The 20670-nt window shown below is 39.5% G+C and overlaps 1 protein-coding gene across 1 annotated transcript in view; it reads right to left on the bottom strand.

Annotated features, from left to right (window-relative positions):
- The window catches only part of VEZT (vezatin, adherens junctions transmembrane protein), a 58841-nt gene that overhangs the window by 35008 nt on the left and 3163 nt on the right, over window positions 1-20670 (bottom strand). Inside the window, exon 2 of the mRNA XM_074163798.1 lies at window positions 6343-6477. Within this exon, the coding sequence (XP_074019899.1) occupies window positions 6343-6477 (135 nt within the window). The remainder of the gene's footprint in view (window positions 1-6342; window positions 6478-20670) is intronic.

The raw sequence follows: 20670 nt of genomic DNA on the forward strand, positions 1-20670 counted from the left end.
TTAAAAAAAAAAAAAGCCCAAAATAAATAAATAAACAACAACAACAACTCCTTTATTTCTGCATTTGCTTTTCTTGTTAACTTAGACCCAAGTACCTGTAAGGAAGTTTTGCTTACTGTGTTTGGCCCAACTTCAGAGTATGCTAAGGGAACATCTGCTTCCCGTTAGTTTGCCTGTACACAAGAGTGTGAAATAAAGCTTTCAGTAACCCCACCTATTTGGAGCATAATGGATTGCTATGTTGTACTGTTAAAAATAACAGCTAGAATTAGTTTGATCTCAAATTGGCATCTGCTGCATTGATATGAAAGACTTTCTCTCTCCTTGAGGATAAAAAAGCAGTGAAGTTAAATGACTGACAGGGACTGAAGAAAAGTGAAAGACCAGGAGAGTAACATCCTCTCCTTGGCAGACCACCACAGCTTGAGGACAAGGCTCTGGAGGAGCTGTGAACAGAGACAGGGAAGAGGAAGAACTGTTCCAGAAACTCCCTGTCCCAACCAGTTTGTGCTATCAGGTATTTTCTCTCCATGCTGTTTCCCATGCAAGGTACATTCACACTTCCATCTGAGTTCTAAATGTAACTAGAGTCCCACTAATTAGAAGGACTCCCTCTCAGTCATCACACATTTTACTCATGTATCGTCCTAAAATACAATACACAAAAGATTATAATTAAATAGATGCATGATTCTGCTTCACTCTGCAGCTATTCAATGAAAAAAAAATGGAGTTTGTGACACACACTGTATATCTACTTTCCGCAGACTGAGTTGGCAGGAAGTATTTTTCAAAATATTTACTTACATATACTTCATGAATTCTGAGGCTCCACCTTTTAATCTTCAGACTGCTGACATGTAGTACAATCAAACAAAATGTATGCCAAAATAATTAATTGTGGAGCACTAACATTTTGTGTCATACTGCTTCAAAATATCAAAAAAAAAAAAAGAAAAAAGATCATAATAGCTTAACGTATAAAAGGTGTCTGCATTAAATCAGCTTCTTCCATTTCTCCCTCTTGGCTTTCCCCCCGGCCGCAACTATAAGGTGGGAAATAGAAGAGTAAAACCAAGCAATAGGAGCTTAAAGCTTTGTGGTCAGCCCTGTAATCAGCCTGACAGCCCTCTGAAAGGCAGCATGACACAAGTTTGAAGTAGCAAGCCAGGGCAGAAACGCTTTGAGTAACATCAGAAACTGCCACCCTAAAGCCCTTACGCTCCACAGAACAATTTTTGAAATAATGTACTTTGGTGTCCATTTAGGTAAACTAACTCAAGTGTTTCTTTACATATGGCTCATCTTTCTGTGTACAGTTAGAATTGCAGACCTGCGCCGAAGGGAAGTGTTTCTAGGTCAGTGGAGAGACAAACCAATAATAGGGGTTTCATAATGATAGCTCTTCCCAATACACAGACATCATCATGGCTTATTAGGAGCTCTCCCAGCAATCCACACTTCTTAGACTATGGAACGAGTCCAAGTGATTGTATTTTGATGTTGCTCAAGGGCACTGACATAAGCTGGAAGAGCGTCACAAACTGCAGCACTAGAATATCCTCCAAGTTTCTTGTAAGGTGGTGGAAAATAAAACCAAATTTTTGTGATTACAATTTGTAGAAAATTGAGATAAGCTAAACTAAAGTCCTTGCTCTGCATTTGAGTTACAGACAAATATTTCATTCAGAAGTACTTTTCCCAGTACTTTGAAAGCAGAGTACAGAAAGAATTGTCCATTTACTATTTGAAATTATGCCTCTTGCAGCCTACCATTTTCAGCCACTTCATAAGTCCCTGGGTTTTTGTCATGAACATTTAAGTCTACACCAAGGATAATTTTAAACTACTACCATCTGACTAGACTGTGGAATTACTGGAAAAAAACCCCATACTAGTGTAATATGTAAGTAATCTTTCAGTTTACTTTCCGTGTTTTAGAATAAAAATAAAAATCTGAGCTTGCATAAACACTCAACAGGCATGTCAGTGCTTGAAAACACAAAACAAGACAACCCACTGTCTTGGGCTCTGACCCAGTAAAGCACAGTAACACATTAAATTATTCAGATCCTTGGAACAGTGTCTCAGAGTTTGCATTCCCATTGGGAGTGTTACTGACAAGTAAAACAACTTTCGTCAACACACAAGTCAGGTCATGTTGCCAATGCTTCTGGAGTATTCTTCTTACAACTTTAGAACACCACTGGGTCAAACTGTAAACTGAATAACAAAGATGTATAACTCCTAACATTTATTTTTTTTTAAAAAATACCATCGGACACACACATTTTAGGTACATGCATTTGAATCTAAAATAAAATTCTAAGGACTATTTCTCTTTTGTACAGGATGAACCTGAAATGGCAAACTAGCAGGTATCTAAAATGTTATCATTCACATTGGCACCTTTCAATTCTGTGCATTTCAGAAAGAAGATAATGCTACGCATCAAATACCTTCCAGCTCCCCAGAGCCAGCATTAAGTGGGTGAGAGTCGTAGACAAAGGCAAAGGACCGGTCCCTCTGCCTTTTCACATCAGGTCACCCACACAGCTACTGAGGGCTAGCCACAACACAACCCTGAGTAGCTGCCTCCAGCGCCAGCCTTGTTCTACTGATGAAATATTATCACATCTAAGATGGGATAAGGTGTGACAGTATAATCAATTTAAACATTCAGATATGCACAGCAGGCTGGGAAAATGAGTGAGAAAGGAAAAATGTAAATGGGAAGAAATACATTCCTTAAAGATCAAGCAGAATTACCCAAATAGGATTTAATTCCAGAAAACAGGTCTAGGAGCTCTTGCAAACAGTGCTTTTGAGTATCAGGTGATCATGAGACCAGAACTTTAGCTCCTTGGTACAGCCAGGAACACCGCACCTGTAATTACCGTCCTAAATCACAGCTCTACACTCCCTCAGATGGGAGCTTGGCATTTTATCAGGCCTCAGAACACAACCTTGGAGTACCTTTACAGTTTTTCAGCTCAATGTTCATTGGGACCGTGCTCTGATTTAAAAAAAAAAAAATATTCCAAAACCACACACACACACACACACAACTATTTAAGATGTGCTTCTAATTCAGCTGATGCCTCTGCCTTTCATTACCCCTGAACCATATGCTCTGCTTGGCAGGACAGCAACATGCAGCAGCAACATTTGTATCTTTCACTAGGAACCTCTTTTTTTCCAGATTCATTTTTTCAGTCCCTAAAGATCCCAAACTAGATCTTTGCCTTGCCAAAATCTTGCTACATGTCACCAGATTGTATCTGCACAGGGTTCCTACTTGACTGAATATTCAAGAGAAGTAAACACTCTCAACTCGAAGACAAAGCAATACTGCAGCTTGTCTATTTTTATTTTAATAAAATGTTTAACGCATCTGTAAACTTGCATTTCAGAACAGAAGGAAAAGGATATACACATCCTAAACATCACTCAGCATGGAACATCATCTGCTCCCTGTAATTATATTTTGCATTACACTAAGCCTCAACTATGATCATTTTATATTAGGACTGTGGGTAGGTACATATTCAGAACTCAGAAACCATTTGTTTCCCAGATATTTTATAATTTCAGTAGACTAGACCAGCAAAGGCTGAGGGAAGGGAAGTGATAATAGTCTTGTGTAAAAATGAGGAAATGATTGGATGGGAACGTAAATGATTTGCCGGTATGTCATACAAAAGTTGCAACAAAACCTCAGATCCTCCTAAATCCTAAAGAAGTAAGTCTACTTCTTTAAATGTGTGGCCAGCTGCCTAGACATTCTACCAAAACGGGTCACAGAAATTAAACGACAAAAGCAGACTTTCTGACATCAGATTACAACAGAAAAGTTTTAGCATTCCCAAACTGGTACTGGAACAGCAGTGGGAAGAATCTATGACATTTATCACTAGAAATTACACACAGGTTTCTTCCTTATTTCCACTACATATCCTTGTCTAGACAGAGATGAGACAATGTGAATATCATCCTAGTGTTTGTAAGAAATGGACAGCCCATTTTCACACACCCACTCCCTTCAAGTTGCAAGGCAAACCATGACAAATTACTTCTACATCTGACACAACACTGGAGGACTTGCTCCCAACACAATAAATAAGTGTAAAATGCTTGAGGCAAAGGGAGGGGAAAAAACAGAATACTTGAGGCTTTTAAAAGCAGTATATCTTAATACTTTTGAGGTTCTTAATCCCACAGCACTTTTGTATTAAATTCAGTAGAAATTATATACACGAACACAGCATCATACTGCTTTACTGACTTCCACAAAAGTAATTATGCAAAATAAAGGAATGCAGCTAACAAGCAATAGTCCATGCATTACTTCCTAGTAATGAACAGATAATCAGCTAATGAAATATGTCACCCTAATTTTCAATTTTCAATTAACAGTGGTTTAATTAAAGTCTTTCTGCACTAACTTAATGTACCACAAAACTGTCAATAGTTTTAAAGGGAAAATATATTTTCAGGTGTTTTTTTGAGGGTTGTGGTGAGTGCCAGCTGACAAGTCTGAAAAGTAAGGGTAGCAGACCTAATATTCCCATGAATGCTTTTAAAAGTAGATTAAATTAAAGTATCGTGAGTTAAACCCTGAATCAAATTCAACCTTGCCTTGTGATCGCTGATAGGAGCAATCATTATTACAAATGCAATAGCTAACCATATCAACAGTAACTAGAAATCAATTTATTCATTAAATTTTAAATAATTTTACATTAGAGAAGCCAGCCAAGGAAGCATGGAGACCCTGCAAGAATCACTTCTCCTCCTCCCCTCAGTTAATCTCTTTCTAGAGCTCACAAATCCTCAGCACACAAGACCGGAGTTCTGTATGAAGCTCCTTCATAATTTTTTTCTACATGACTATTGAACTCTTTGAAAAGCTGTAAACTCCGCAAGAACACAGCTGACCAGTACTAAATTTAGGGATTCTTACTATAGTATGATTATGTTTTACAGGCTTTGTCTAATCCATGTGCTGGGCACATAATGGTACTTACTGATCTGCTCAATGGATATGCACCCAGCATCTTATCTGCATGGTCATCTTTGACCAGAAAGTGGGGCATGAGAGAAGGGAGACATGGCACACTTCCATAGGGACTACAAGTCTCAGAAACTGGGGACGGAGACTGTGAAGCAAAGTGCGCAGTGCGCCTGCCAACAGATAAACGCAAACTATGACCCATCCATCCGTGAAGAAAGACTCCGAGAGGACTGAAAACCAAAGCAAAATGCTTCATGTTTTACTATCCTGTTTTTTCAAACAGCGCAATGAGCATGTCAGGAAGTTTATAGAGTCTATACAGAAACTGGTTGAAATGAGTATCACTACGTGAAAATGCGACCTACCAACACTTCTCTGAATACTGCTAGATGAGAAGGTTCACACTGCAACTTCTAAATTTCAGCTTCAAAGACTCTGCATTGCATGTCTTTGCAAGTACACCATACTATTGTAAACATTTAAAAAACCACACATCCTTCCCCCAGATCAGAAAAGAGCCGACTGATGTTACCCACATCAATTCATACACTTCCAAATCCTACCTCACCCACAGTACAGCTCCTCATCCAAATCACATGGCCTATACGCTCCCAGTAACAGTAAAAATACCATACACTTTTAATAATGAAAAAAAAAAAAAATGCAGGTCATAGCAGGTGTTAAATGGCCAAATTCTCAAGCATAATTTTAATACCAAAATATTTTTAAAAAATCCACAAGCCCTTACTTAAAATGATAGGGAAATAAGAAGTCTGAGCTAATCAGTTCATGATCCTTGTCAGCTGTTAGAAAATTGCTGTAACCTAAGCACAGTTCTACTATCTCATTCAGCTTGGTTATTTTATTTATAGTTACCAGAAATCCTCTTTCTTAATATGTTTTGTCACAAAGTAAATGACACTTGGCAACTGAATGCCTGAGAAGGGCTGGGAACTATAAATATTCTGTTCCAGAAAATTACAGGTTTTGTTCCCAGAAAGTCATTTTAAGCTAACATAATAATAACCAGTAAATAAGATAATTTACAACACTCAAAAAAATCACTATGAAAGTCTCTTGCTTCCCTAGCTTACATAACTGCAAAAAACCACTTCAAACTATGCTGATAAACCATGCATTTCCAAATACATTTGCAGACAAGATAGGACAACTGCTTGGGGGTTTTTGTTGTTTGTTGGTTTTTTTCTTTCTTTTTTTTTTTAAATACAGTAAGACATTTATGTTTATCCCCTCTGATTTTGCCTATTTGTGAAATAATGTGGTTTTCTCTTGAGAAGATAAATACTGAAGACCAGGAGAGTGCTCACTTTCTGGGCAGCATGCACAGTCCGCTCTCTTTGGCTTTCCACTGCTGCACATTGCTCTGCCTTCTGTGACACAGATGAACATACTTCAAAATCCGTGTGCCCCAAATCCTGCAGATATTGGTAGAGTGGGGAATTCTGAAAGAGAGTTAAAAAAAGAAAAATGAGAAAAAAAAAAAGTTAAAAATCATTCCCTGTTTCCCACAAAACACAACTGTGAATACAGCAACCAGCAACAAATGGACCGAGAGCAGCCCTGGGGAGGACTTTGAGATAGTGGTGGCTGAGAAATTGGACAAGAACCAGCAAAGTGTGGTTGCAGCCCAGAAATCCAATTGTACCCTGGGTTGCATAAAAAGAAGTGTGGTCAGCAGGTCGAGGGAGGTGATTTTCCCCCCCTACTCCACTCTGGTGAGACCCCACCTGGAGTACTGCACCCAGCTCTGGAGTCCTCAGTACCACAGGAAAGACACGGACCTCTTGGAGTGGGTCCTGAGAAGGGCCATGAAAATGACCAGAGGGATGGAGCGCCTCTCCTATGAAGAAAGGCTGAGAGAGTTGGGGTTGTTCAGCCTGGAGAAGAGAAGGCTCTGGGGAGACCTTATTGAGGCCTTTCAGTAACGAAAGGGGGCTTATAAGAAAGAAGGAGACAGACTTTTACCAGGGCCTGTAGTGACAGGACAAGAGGTAATGGCTTAAAACTAAAAGAGGGTAGATTTAGACTAGATATAAGGAAGACATTTTTTACAATGAGGATGGTGAGACACTGGAACAGGTTGCCCAGAGAAGTTGTGGATGCCCCATCCCTGGAAGTGTTCAAGGCCAGGCTGGACAGGGCTTTGAGCAACCTGCTCTAGTGAAAGATGTCCCTGACCATGGCAGGAAGGTTGGACTAGATGATCTTTAAAGGTCCCTTCCAACACAAACTATTCTGTGATTCTATGCAACAGCAAAAAACACAACACAGTTAATAGCAAGGAAGCCAAAATTTTGCTTTAAATATCTCCCTTAAGTTTTATCCTGACCATAATGAAAGAGGCTGCAAGAGAGTCAACATACAAAACAATGCGATGACAAATAAGAATACAACCAATCAACTTTTCCCATAGCAATATTTTTCTAAGTTACCTGATAGGGTTCGTTAGCTTATAACTGACATGCTTTCAATAAATAGATTATGTATTTGGTAATATATTTTAAAATATTATTGTGTGAATCTGGAACACGTCCTAAACTTTCTAAAAATTGAACAGATTATACTGTGAACCACTTCTACTGAAACAAACTCTAAAACTAGAGCACTTTTCAAACTTCAGTAACTGAAGCCTCAGTGTAACCTGATGAGGTACCTACAGAGTGTTTTACAGAAATGGAAAAACAAATTAGAAATAGGCTTCTGCTCTCTCCAAGGATGGTACTACACTTCTGGCAAAGGAGTATCACAGTTACTTAAAAACAAAACAAAACAAAACCCCAAACAAACCTAAAAAAAAAACCTACCAAATTTTTTAAGCTGCTGGCAAAACTACTAATTTACAAAAAGCCCTTAATTAAACTTCTTAGAGAAAGTATGGAATTCTGATCACCAGAGAGTGGGTTTTTACATGTTTAGATATTTATCTATATAGACTTCTGAAATTTCTTATTGTCATCTGCATCAGATATCTAGATTTACTTAACTCTTATTTTTCTCTTCGCATCCACATATATGACAGTACCTACGATCAATTTGATGGAAAGGATATTCATGCTAACTCCAGTTTTACTCAGGACACGTAAAGAGACTTCTTTTTTAAGAAAACCTCTCAGCAATCAGTCTTCAATAGCCTAGTTAGTTAGGGATTCATTGTGACCTTTGAAAAATTTTACCAACACCCATTTTACCAACACCCCAGACTAGTATGCAAACACCAGCAAACTGCATAGGAAGAACACAAACCAATTTAAGGATGACGACATACTATCAGTGAGAGAACAAAAATACTGTAAATAAAAAGTAACAACTTTACAGTAAATGATGCATGGTTATTTCTGCAGTGGAGGTCTGCAGAAACAACGACCAACAGAACACCTATTACAAACTTTAACATTTACAATCATTAACTTGCTGCAAAGGAGGCCCATCTACTGTGACCATGTACCAACATGGCCAAATCTCAAATGACTCCTTGCCATACAATAAAACTCGGAAGCAATCACTCATACTAACTGAACAAATTGACTGGTTACCTCCAGGGATTTTTTTTTTTTTTTTTTTAACTCCATCACTAAGGTGCTATTTTGATCACTGTTACCTACTTAAAGCATGCAAATTCATATGCAAAGCATAACTCAATGCTCTGCTTGAGTTACTCACAAGAGACTCGGTGTCCAGTCATTACCTGAAACTCAAACATTTGTACCAACTCACAGGTACAGACAATCCCCCTCACTCACAGCGACAATGATTGTGCAAAACACTAAGATAGGCAAATGACTCATTTCCTTGTGGGAATTTTTCCAGTGTGACAACTCAATCCTACCTTTTTTGCAAGTACCCTTCCTCCATGACTGAGTACTTTTTTCAAGAGCATCTAACTGTAATTAAACAAGGTGCTGCTCTGGACTGGCTGGAAAGAAGGTACATTTCTCTCCAAGTAGGACATGCCACTTCACCAGAAGTACTTAATTGAAATGGAAAAGAAAACATAATAGACTAGAATACTTCTCTTATTTAAGATACTGTTAAATTCCCTTAATAACTTCAGGACAAAACTCAGAATATGAAGGGATATGCACAATTTTGTCTTCTTAAAATGGTTTTCATACAGAACCAGGCTGCGCACTGCCAGCACACCTGGAACAATGTGAACACCCACACATGAGAGGCTTTAGGGTAGCATGGAGGTTTCAGCCAGAATTTTCCCCATTTAGATGAAGATGCAAAGACAAAACAGTGCGTGAACAGAAAACGTTTTATTCAAAATCATCATTTTGATGCTCGCTCCAGGCAGGACTCCAAGGAAATCGCATCTCAGCTCTTGGCAGACCTGTCCATCATCTTGACCATCGTCTTGATCATACTTGTCACAATCAAGGCCAGCCATCATTTGAGACGACTATTCTTATACTTTATTGGTACTCATCTATGTACAGACAGCTGTTAAAATAACCCAAGTACACCAAGGAGTTTTTCCACTAGTATTTCAGGCCGCACCTCACTTCAGGGTCCATAATGAGAAAATTCTCTAAAAATTGATCAAGAAAACTGGTCTAATGCTGTTTAGATTGGTTCCATTTCCTCACAAAAATGGATGAAGGAAGGCAGAGAAAAAGATGGAGACTCTGTCCGCTGAAGACAGAAAGAATTAGATAAAATCCTGAATGCTACATTTAGTAAGTGAAATATTGCATAGATGTAAGAATGCCCAGTTCTTCCCTCTTACTGGGTATTTGGCAACATCAAAACTTTCCATCTAACTTTTATTTAGTACATTTTCCACTCTACAGAAATAGTAAAAACCATATAATCTCTCCAAATGTTAACGAAACTTTAGTCCCTAGCTATGATGAAGAAATTTATTTGTTCTTGTAATCAACGTAAAATACAGGCACCTTACTAGTTTTACAGAAATTCCTTCTCATTAACTTTTTAAAGGCTTTTACAGGGTCTCATTATGGACAGATTTGCAATTTTTTATCACTGCTCGGAACTAGAAATCAGCTTTCTTACTATTGAGTTAGCAAATGATAACTGGTTAAAATTTAACTTGAATGCTTATGACATACTTTTTCAAGTAGAGAAGGGACCTCCTCTTTCAGTTTCTCAGAAAGGACTCAGGCTACAATAATCCTCCTCTAATGCATTTCTCTGGCTCCACGTGCTTTCTCTTTCCCATTTATTCCTAAAAGATTATTAGAGGAACTTAAGTGCACATTGAAAGACCTAGTTTTTTATTCACTTAAATGACCAAGAACTATGCTGTGACTAAAATCCCTTATGCTGTAAGTAAAACCACCATTGTTCCCCTTTTTGAATCCACTAGAAGCATGTAAGAAGTTGGTAAAGAAAGCACTGAGTAAGAAGTGGGTTGGGGCTATTGTGAAATTAGATTATTAAGAACCTTAATGAAGTGATCATAAAATTGTTCCATTAAAAGTAAGGTCTCTTGTGTAGCACACACAGCTTTACATTTTGCTCAGAAAATTTAAAGATGACATTCCTCTTCTGTTAAAAATATCACTGATGGCATACATACATTAGCCTATGCTAACATAAAAACATAGACTATTTATTTATTTATTTATTCCTTCTATTTCATGTCTTAGATACTGCCCAACTTTAAATGATACTGACAAGCCTAACACTTGTAAAGCTGTGTTGTCTGTATAACTCACTGACGATGTCTCCACCAGTCTATAACAAATTTTTCCCATGACAGATGTAAGTAACGGCGAGAAAATCCAGTAAAAGAAATTAAAGGGTAGATTTTATGTATGTGAACATTCACACAGAAGTTCCAATGTTATCAAAGAATCAGAAAATTATTAATTATGCAACTACAGAATTGCAATATGACTTTTTGGTTGGAGAAAATGGGAGAGATCTTCCTTTTTTCCTCCTCATTTTCTTTGCCCACAATTCATGCATTCCTTTTTTCAACAGTCCAAGATTAAAAAACAAAAAAAGCACCTAATTTACATTTCTGCACATATTATGGATACTATACTTTTAGCTTAAGAAATTCAGGACATATCAGAAAGCTTATCCTTGCAAGCAGTAGTAGGTTGTTATTTAAAAAATTAATTTAGACTTGAGAGAAAGCTTCTATGTTAGCATGTGAGGTAAATGGACAGCAACGTTGTTTTGGTGGATGTCATGAAAAGGAAATTTAAAATATAAAATCTGATGTTCCTATTAATACAGCATCATATTATTCCAGAAGAATCTATTTCCATGTATTTTTGAATCTTTACTTTCAACCACTGTCAACTTAGATAATAACTAGAACAGTTAGTATTAATCATGTTTGACAATCAGGTTCATTTATTTATTTCTAGTTGTCTCTGGTAGAATGACTTAGTAATGAATCATGTACTGAGTAGAGAAGAAAAAATTTTTAATAATTCAGCTTATTGTTATGTTACCATCATACTACCAGTTACTGATGGGAAATATTATCTAAAGTAAGTGAGGATACCGAGACAGGGTTTTTCAGCAATATGGTTATTTATTTCTGAAGTTTCTTCTAAGTCACTTTCTGAGGCCACCTAGACACAAGAGACAGGCATTACATTTACAGCCAGAGCATTTTTTTATTATTCTACTTGTCCAAAATGTGTCCTGGAAATGGAAAACAGTTCCAGGATGGACAGAAGACAAAATGCCATTATTCTTGGTGCACTTCATACAGATCAGACATGGAAAATCTTGTATATAAGTGATGCAAAGTAGTCAGAGACAGTCGCTGTACTGAGCAGTAATATACTTTTGGAAAATTTTAAGAATTAGCATTTTCTGGGGTCTCAGCAGAGACTGACAACAAAAAACTCACTTATCTTTCTATGACTTTTCTAATTCACTACAGCCAGTTATACTGCAAAGCCATTCAATTGTAACTAGACATTTATAGTATAGTATAGGTTTATATAAGCTCCCATTTCTAGCATCAAGAAAGAAAATCTTTTACTCCTCATTCATAGCTCCCTGAGCACATTTATTTTAGATCTAGACTACTAAAAATTATTTCACTCACATACATATATTTAATTACAACCCTCCTTTTTTTCATTGTTGAAAGTGGTTAAGTCTCATTCTAAACCCAAGATATATTGTGCAGGATTAAAGAACAGTCCACTCAATTAGCTTTGTTCTTTAACCCTTTCACAATGCTTACTTTAATGCCACTTGCCATACAGTACTGACTTGGTTAGAATAAAAAAAATCACCTAACCTGAAGAATAAACATTATGTTTGCAACCCTAAGCCTACAGTAAAAATAAATACAAAAAAATCAAAACCAAGCCAAACATGAAAAGATAATAAAACATATATAACATTGCCTACTGCTATGTGACAGGAAGGTTGTTATAGTAGAGAATTCCCTAGGTTCAGAAAAGAGCTCACTTTTGATAGATATCTACTCAAATACTTACATCTATTGCAGCCTTGCAAGCACAGATATCGCACTTTAAAATGTGAGGCATTTTGTGCATATTCTGAGAAAAACCATTGCAATCACAAATCAGCTTAAGACACTGTCAGTTTCCATACTCTTGTTACAACAGCAACTGAAAATCAAAGCCACACCCAAATTATTTTTGCTGATGCATCATGAAGTAAATGACTCAGGATTTCTCCATTAGAGACAGGGGCTTCCCACAACTACGTTCTTTACTATGATAAAATTTACTAACTAGTAAACCTCTGCTCTAGTTTCCACCCATAGCTTACGGGGCAGATCAACCCCCATAAATCAAAGTAATCAAAGCAATCAAAGTAATATTTAATGCCATTGCACAAAATAAGATGTTTAAAGATCTCTTCTTTAATAGGGATATGTTTTTCCAAAGCTGAGGTTTCCAGTAAGGCAAAACCACTGTGGGAGCTTAAATAACCTTCAAAAAAGCTGCAAGTTATGAATTATCAGTTTAAATAAAAAAAAAAAAAAAAAAAAAAAAAGAAAAAAGGATTAAACATTTCTACCACAGTGAAAGCAAAGGCTAAGATATGCTGAACAGGTGGCTAAACTCAGACCAAAATAAACAGTATTGAAATCTCCCCCCGCCTCTCTCAAAACATAGATTTGAAGAAGTTGAAGCAGCACTCACAGACAGTGCAATCTTTGTCTCCTGGAAGAGGGTATTCCATTTTTCTCTTTGGTACTGCTCCCATGCACCTGACAGAATCTCGCCCGCCTCCCCGTTTCTTTCCGCTTGTCCCTCCAGGATGACCCGAGCCGAGGATGAGGAGCAGCCGTCAGTGTAATTGCACCTGTGCCCCCGCACAGTAGCATTTTCCTGACGGCATCAGCGGATGCAGTTTGAAACTTCCCAGGACTGTGTGATTTCTCCTGACTAATGTGGCTTTCTAATGGGGTGGGAGGGGGGGTGGGGGTAGACGAGGATGACAGATTGCTAAAGGCTTTTAAAAAGATCCTGCTTGAAAGAATTACTGCACATCGATCTTATATGCAGCCATTAACGAGACTTTCCAAGCAACAGTATTTAAAAGCCTTGGTCATATTCTCCTGGCTGGTAACCACCTCCTCCTGTGCTCCCACTGACAAAGAGCCAGGCGCTGACAGGGCTAATATTAGACAATGACTTCAAGGCAGTGAAAGAGTCGTTAAGATTTCCTTATTCTGCTTCCACCGCCCCAGGAGCGCAGACCTTGGTTTCTCCAGCGCTACTGTATCATCTGATTTAGAAGCAGGCTTCGAGAACTACTTCGAAGCCATTAATCTGTTACTATTCCTGGATATTTTCTGATGCACTATATATATATAATTCTGCATGCACCCATGTGGCCTGAAGAGTTAGAAAAGTTTTATAGCCCGTATATAGTTCCATATCACTGGATCTGCGACACAGGAAAGCTCTTTCCTTTGCATTTTCAGCAGGTGGTTGCACATCACTGCCATCGTGGAAAAGTCTTAGAAAGAAATACTACGTACCAGATAAAGCCCTGATACCTACTGGGAGCTCTGGATTATTTACCCGTCCAAAAGTGGGCCTGCAAATACAGGTGAAAAGCTGAGCAGATTTCTGCCTTTCTGACAAGGGCAGAGATGAAAATTACCTCAAAAACTGGAAGTAAAAGTGGTAAATGTTACCTTCAGGCAGACTCTGCACCTGGAGCTTTGGGTGGGAAGTCACTGATCACACCCGACAAGGCTGATATAGGGAATCTGGTTTGTTTTATACCAGTTCCTAACAACTCACAGATTTTACCCCTCACTTACATTCAAAACTAAATTAATGAGATTAATGCATCTGTCCGATAAACCAGTGGAGTATTTCTGAAACATTTTGGAAACCTCTTTAAAACACCAGCTCCAAAGAATTAACTTGTTTATCCATTAAAAGTCATGTTAATTCTGACTCCTAATGACAACGCACCGTAAGCAAACATCTTTACTGAAGTAAAGCATCTAAGAAACAAGACAGTCAAATTGGAAGAGGGGAGATTTAGATTAGATATTAGGAAGAAATTCTTCACTGTGAGGGTGGTAAAGCACTGGAACAGGTTGCCCAGGGAAGTTGTGGATGCCCCATTCCTGGAAGTGTTCAAGACCAGGGTGGATGGGGCTTTGAGCAACCTGCTCTAGTGGGAGGTGTCCCTGCCCATGGCAGGGGGGTTGGAACTCGATGATCTTTAAGGTCCCTTCCAACTCTAACCATTCTGTGATTCTATGATTGTAAAAACTAAAAGCACAGTGAGTAATTTTTTTGGACCAACAGACCTCAAAATTTACTATGGATCATCACATACTTTTGTCTTCAAATTTTCTATTAAAAATAATATGGGTTCACACACATACAGCCCATGTAACGCTTTTCTCTGTATGTTCAGATAAGACATTAGTGTTGTCCAAAACCGCCTGATGAGTTTACTTGGCCACCACAACAACTAGACTCTTCTTTAGAGGGTTTTAAGCTTGTGGTTTCTTTTGTTTTCTCTCTGCTATCACCTGCCTCCCAGTCGCATGATGAAAAGGAGCACAGCCTGTCCTCTCCTTCCTCTTCGCGGACTGCTGAGAAGCAAGATCTCTGAAATAGTCCATTCGTCACTAGTCCAGGTGCATCTACAGTACACTGCAATTTGCGGCAGAGATATCTCCCCAGGCTGCAGTTACATGGTCAATTTAATCTGCCATTACCAGTGGGTGCAGATCACAGAATCACAGAATCACAGAATCACAGAATCTTAGTGGTTGGAAGGGACCTTTGAGATCATCGAGTCCAACCACATTAAAAAAAAAAAAAAAAAAAAAAACAAAACACAAAAACACACAAACAAACAAAAAAACACAACACAAAACCAAACAAACAACAACACCCCCCCAAAAAAAAAAAAAAAAAAAAAAAAAAAAGCAAGCAGCATCCATCAACTAAACCCCACACACAACACCCCACCACAAACCAACAATCCCGGGCACTAGAGCATGCCCTGAAGAGCCACGTCTACACGTTTCTTAAATACCTCCAGGGATGGTGACTCCACCACCTCCCTGGGCAGGCTGTTCCAGTGCTTGACCACTCTCTCAGTAAAGTAATTCTTCCTAATATCTAATCTAAACCTCCCCTGCCGCAACTTCAGACCATTTCCTCTGGTCCTGTCGTTATTCCCTTGGGAGAAGAGGCCAACCCCCGCCTCTCTACAGTTTCCTTTCAGGTAGTTGTAGAGGGCAATGAGGTCTCCCCTCAGCCTCCTCTTCTCCAAACTAAACATGCCCAGTTCCCTCAGCCTCTCCTCATAGGACTTGTTCTCCAGACCCCTCACCAGCTTGGTGGCTCTCCTCTGGACACGCTCCAGCACTTCAATGTCTTTCCTGTAGTGAGGGGCCCAAAACTGAACACAGTACTCGAGGTGAGGCCTCACCAGTGCCGAGTACAGAGGCACGATGACTTCCCTGCTCCTGCTGGCCACGCTATTCCTGATACAGGCCAGGATGCCGTTGGCCTTCTTGGCTGCCTGGGCACACTGCTGGCTCATGTTAAGCCGGCTGTCCACTAACACTCCCAGGTCCTTTTCTGCCAGGCAGCTTTCCAGCCACTCTTCCCCAAGCCTGTAGCATTGCCTGGGGTTGTTGTGGCCGAAATGCAGAACCCGGCACTTGGCCTTATTAAACCTCATCCCATTGGCCTTGGCCCATTGGTCCAACCTGTCCAGGTCCCTCTGTAGAGCCTGCCGACCCTCAAGCAGATCAACACTCCCACCTAGTTTGGTGTCATCCGCAAACTTACTGAGGGTGCACTCAATCCCCTTATCTAGATCATCAATGAAGATATTGAACAAGACTGGCCCCAAAACTGAGCCCTGAGGGACACCACTGGTGACCGGCCGCCAACCAGATTTTGCTCCATTAATCACAACTCGCTGGGCACGGCCATCCAGCCAGTTTTTTATCCAGCGGAGGGTACACTTGTCTATGCCATGATTCTCCAGTTTCTCCAGGAGAATGCCGTGAGGGACGGTGTCAAAGGCCTTACCAAAGTCCAGGTAGACAACGTCCACAGCCTTCCCCTCATCGAGAAAGCGGGTCACATGGTCATAGAAAGAGATCAAGTTGGTCAGGCAGGACCTCCCTCTCATAAACCCATGCTGGCTGGCCCTGATCCCTTGGCTGCCCTGCACATGCCTTGAGAGCTCACTCAGGATGATCCTCTCCATGATCTTTCCCGGTACCGAGGTCAGGCTGACAGGCCTGTAGTTTCCAGGATCCTCCTTCCGGCCCTTCTTGTAGATGGGCGTCACATTGGCCACCCTCCAGTCATCTGGCACCTCTCCTGTTGACCAGGATTGTTGATAAATAATGGAGAGAGGCTTGGTAAGCTCTCTTGCCAGCTCCCTGAGAACCTTTGGGTGAATGCCATCCGGCCCCATAGACTTATGCGTGTCCAGGTGCATAAGCAAATCATTAACTACTTCCTCTTGGATTACAGGGGAGTTGTTCTGTTCTCCATTCTTATCTTCCAGCCCAAGAAGCTGAACTCCCTGGGGGTAGTTGGTCTGACTATTAAAGACAGAGGTAAAGAAGGCTGCAGTACCGTTTTAGAACACTAATGGTAATATTTACACAGCCAAATGGTGAGACGGAACAAGGAACCGACCCAATTGCAAAAAAAACCAAAACAAAACCCCCATTTATTTTTTTTTTCTTAGCCAGGTTAGTTTACAGTCAAACCAGTGTCCTGAGCCAGCTTACAGCATCATGCAAAATCCTGGTGCCAGCGTAAGGAAAAGGATGGGAATAAGCAGGAAAAGAGGAGTGTAGCCCAAACACCTCTTCTGGCAACAGCCCATACTTCAGGCAGACAAAGCACAGTCTCAGAACCAGCTCATCAGAATGACAAGTGAACTGTGGTTTTGACACAACTGTGTATTTAAAACTGTCTTTATTTCACGCATATGTATAGAACTAGAGTCCTACATCTTTAGTCCGTCCAATATTTGGTGAGAAAAATCCTGTTGAGGGAACGTTACTGACACTACCGCTGAAGTTGTGTGAATGTTCTTTCTCACCACCTTCTTTTTCCTAGTGTATAACGTTTGAGACATTATTTTTTAGAATACAACATTTATAAGTTGTATTGATGCTTGACAAAAATCACATTACTTTGCAAGTCCTAAAGTCTTCAGTCTTTTTAATGAATGTAACTTAAAATTTTCATCACAACAAAAAGTTTCTGAGGTCAGGCGTCCTGGGGTTTTCATTTGGTTTTGTTTCATTTTTTAAACAAAATAATTCCAGACTAACTCCATGGTAGAGAAAGCACTTATGAAAACAAACATCACTGAGGATTTTGATAAAAGCTACATTTAGTTTAAGTGTTCAGATGAGGATTTGAACATCTCAATTTAGCGATGCACCTCTATTCTAAGCAAAGAAATACCATATTTTAGACAAGTTTTACTGTTGTAGGCATGCAGAGAACACATCAGCTACAGGATGTTCTGAATGTAGTTGTATTATGCTGGGAAAAGGTAGTGCCTCTTGCTGGAATTTATCTTAATTTTACAGAAATATGTATATCAGAATACTATATGTAGGCCTCCTCCATGCCTCAACACCAAATAGCACCTTGGCTTGTTGCCTGGAGGTGCAGTGAGAGTTGTCTTTCTGAACCTGACATCTCAACGCGTTATGATGTTGCCTAATATTTCCCAAGCACTTTTGTCCCATGTCCCTCCTAAATTGACTCCACCATTCCTACCTCCTCCACACACAGGCCAGACCCAGTGCCATGTATTTGCCAGCTCTACTGAGCCCTGGCACTTCCTTTCTCTCGGGATGGCATCCTGTTTGTAAAGCACTTCTCCACTGGCTTCAGGACACATTTTTCACATTAGCTTCTTCCACTACAGCAAGAAGAGAAAGAATGCAGGCCGTGTCTCTCCAAACTCTGGAAAGGGTAATTCCATTTCTGTGCATATTTTCCCCCAATGATGGGAAGATGGCTGCTTAAGCAAGGGGTGGAAGTGAAATGAGAGCACCTGTTAAACGCTCAATATCTTTGTTCCGAGTTTGTGGGTTCTAATTCTAGGTAGAGCTGTGTTCAATATTTTACATAGATATAAACTTTTGAATTTGGACATGAGATTTTTGATACTCTTTGTGTTCATCCCAGCTTGTTTTCTTTTTAAATACAGATTAGTATGGATTCTGAGATTTGATGCACAGTTAGGTTAGCCAAAGAAAGTCTTATTTTGTTAATTTGATAGTATTCTCCCATTTGCACAAAACAAAACTTGAAGTCAGGAAAGATCACATATACAATTTGTGTTGTATTTTTCAGTCTGGGATTTCCAATGGGACAAACAATAAATCTCAAATTTAAAAGTCTGGAGTCCTGACACAGTCACAGGAAGATCTTCTGGGATCAGGTTCCAACAACCACCTGGGTCCACCTGAAGGAAGGAGCACCTTCCCTATGAGGAAAGGCTGAGAGAGCTGGGACTGTTCAGCCTGGACAGAAGGCTAAATCTCTTCAATATATGTTAATACCTGAAGGGAGAGTGCAAAGAGGAAGGAGCCAGGGTCTTACCAGTGGTGCCCAGTGACAGGACCAGAGGTAATGGGCACAAACTGAAAAACTGGAGGTTTCCTCTGAACATCAGGAAACACTTTTTCACTGAGAGGGTGAATGAGCACTGGCACAGGTTGCCCAGGGAAGTTGCAGAGTCTCCATCCTTGGAGATATTCAAAAGCTGTCTGAACGTGGTCCTGGGCAACTGGCTGTCGATGACCCTGCTTGAGCTGGGGGGTTGGACCAGATGACCTTCCAGAAGTCCCTTCCAACCTCAACCATTCTGTGATTCTGTGAGCATAGCTTTAATATCTACCCAAATGTAAAAAACAAACTTGCACAAGCTCATTAAAATATAGGACAAATGACTTCGCTGGAAGCAGAAATCGGGAGCTGAAAATGCACTTAAAGAGCCGTATTTGGATCACCTTCATCCCAGTGTTCTGAAAGAATGGGCACAGGAGATCAAAGATCCAGCAGAAAGGATTTTTAATAAATCTATATACTCAAAAGTAGAAAAAGCAAACGTAGTGCCTATACTTACAAGGAGAAAAAAAAACAATCAGGAATATGTCAAGCCTATGAATCTGATCAAAAGCCAGCATGCTACTGAGAATAATTATTTTTTCTTGCAAAATTCAAAGACAAAGAAGAAAACAGATAATCATCAAAGAAGATATCATGTGGGTTCACCAGAGGTAGATTGTGCCAAACTCACTCAACATTTTTCTTTGACAAGACAGCTAACTTTTCTAGATAAAGGAAATGCAGGAAGCTTATATGGACTTTTTATGCTGTGCCATATGGGGTATGGAGTTTTGATACCGTGCCATATCAGTTAAGATGAAAAAAAATAGGAAAGGAACCAAACATCTAGATGGTAGAGATAACAGTGGGTTATGCTGAATGGAAAGCTATCAGATCAGAAGGCAGAACTAATGCAGTTCCTAAAGAATAAGTCTTTGGTCAAAGCTTTCGAATTTTCTTTAATTAACTTCATAGCAAAAAACCCAGAATTTCCTGATCACACCAAGTAACATCATATATACAGAAAACAATTGAATACAAAGGGACTAATAAAAAAACCCTCTCCAATAACGTGGAAGCCGTTGATAAAAATAAGGACAGACATGAGTGGTCACCCTGTCACATCACAACTGAGTCAAACAGTATGACGGCTTGAAAAAGTTGTTTGTAGGTCTAGGATGCAAGAAACAAAGCATTCCCAGAAGAAGCAAGTGAAAGTAGTTGTACAAGACCCCAGCAAGAACACTGAGTACCATGCTGCAAGCTCAGGTAAAGAAAGATGAACTCAAACTGAAGAAGACGTAAAAAAAAAACCAAACAACAAAACAAACACAAAACCATAAAACCCAAACCAACAAAAAGACCAAACCAAAAAGCAAAGAACAGGAAAATCTGATTTGTAACAAAAAACTAAGATATTTTGGGTTAACCAGTTTAGCAAAATCTTAGCCAGGATGAGATTGCTTTCTAAGAATATATTAGGAGAGGTAAATTCCAGAGAAATAGAAAGACTGTTTCTGCTAATGGACAGTATTAGCAGAAGTGCAAGAAGGTATGAAGTAGCTGTGAAGA

Source organism: Numenius arquata, chromosome 2 (assembly GCF_964106895.1).
Source record: "Numenius arquata chromosome 2, bNumArq3.hap1.1, whole genome shotgun sequence".
In the NCBI taxonomy this organism is placed as follows: domain Eukaryota; kingdom Metazoa; phylum Chordata; class Aves; order Charadriiformes; family Scolopacidae; genus Numenius; species Numenius arquata.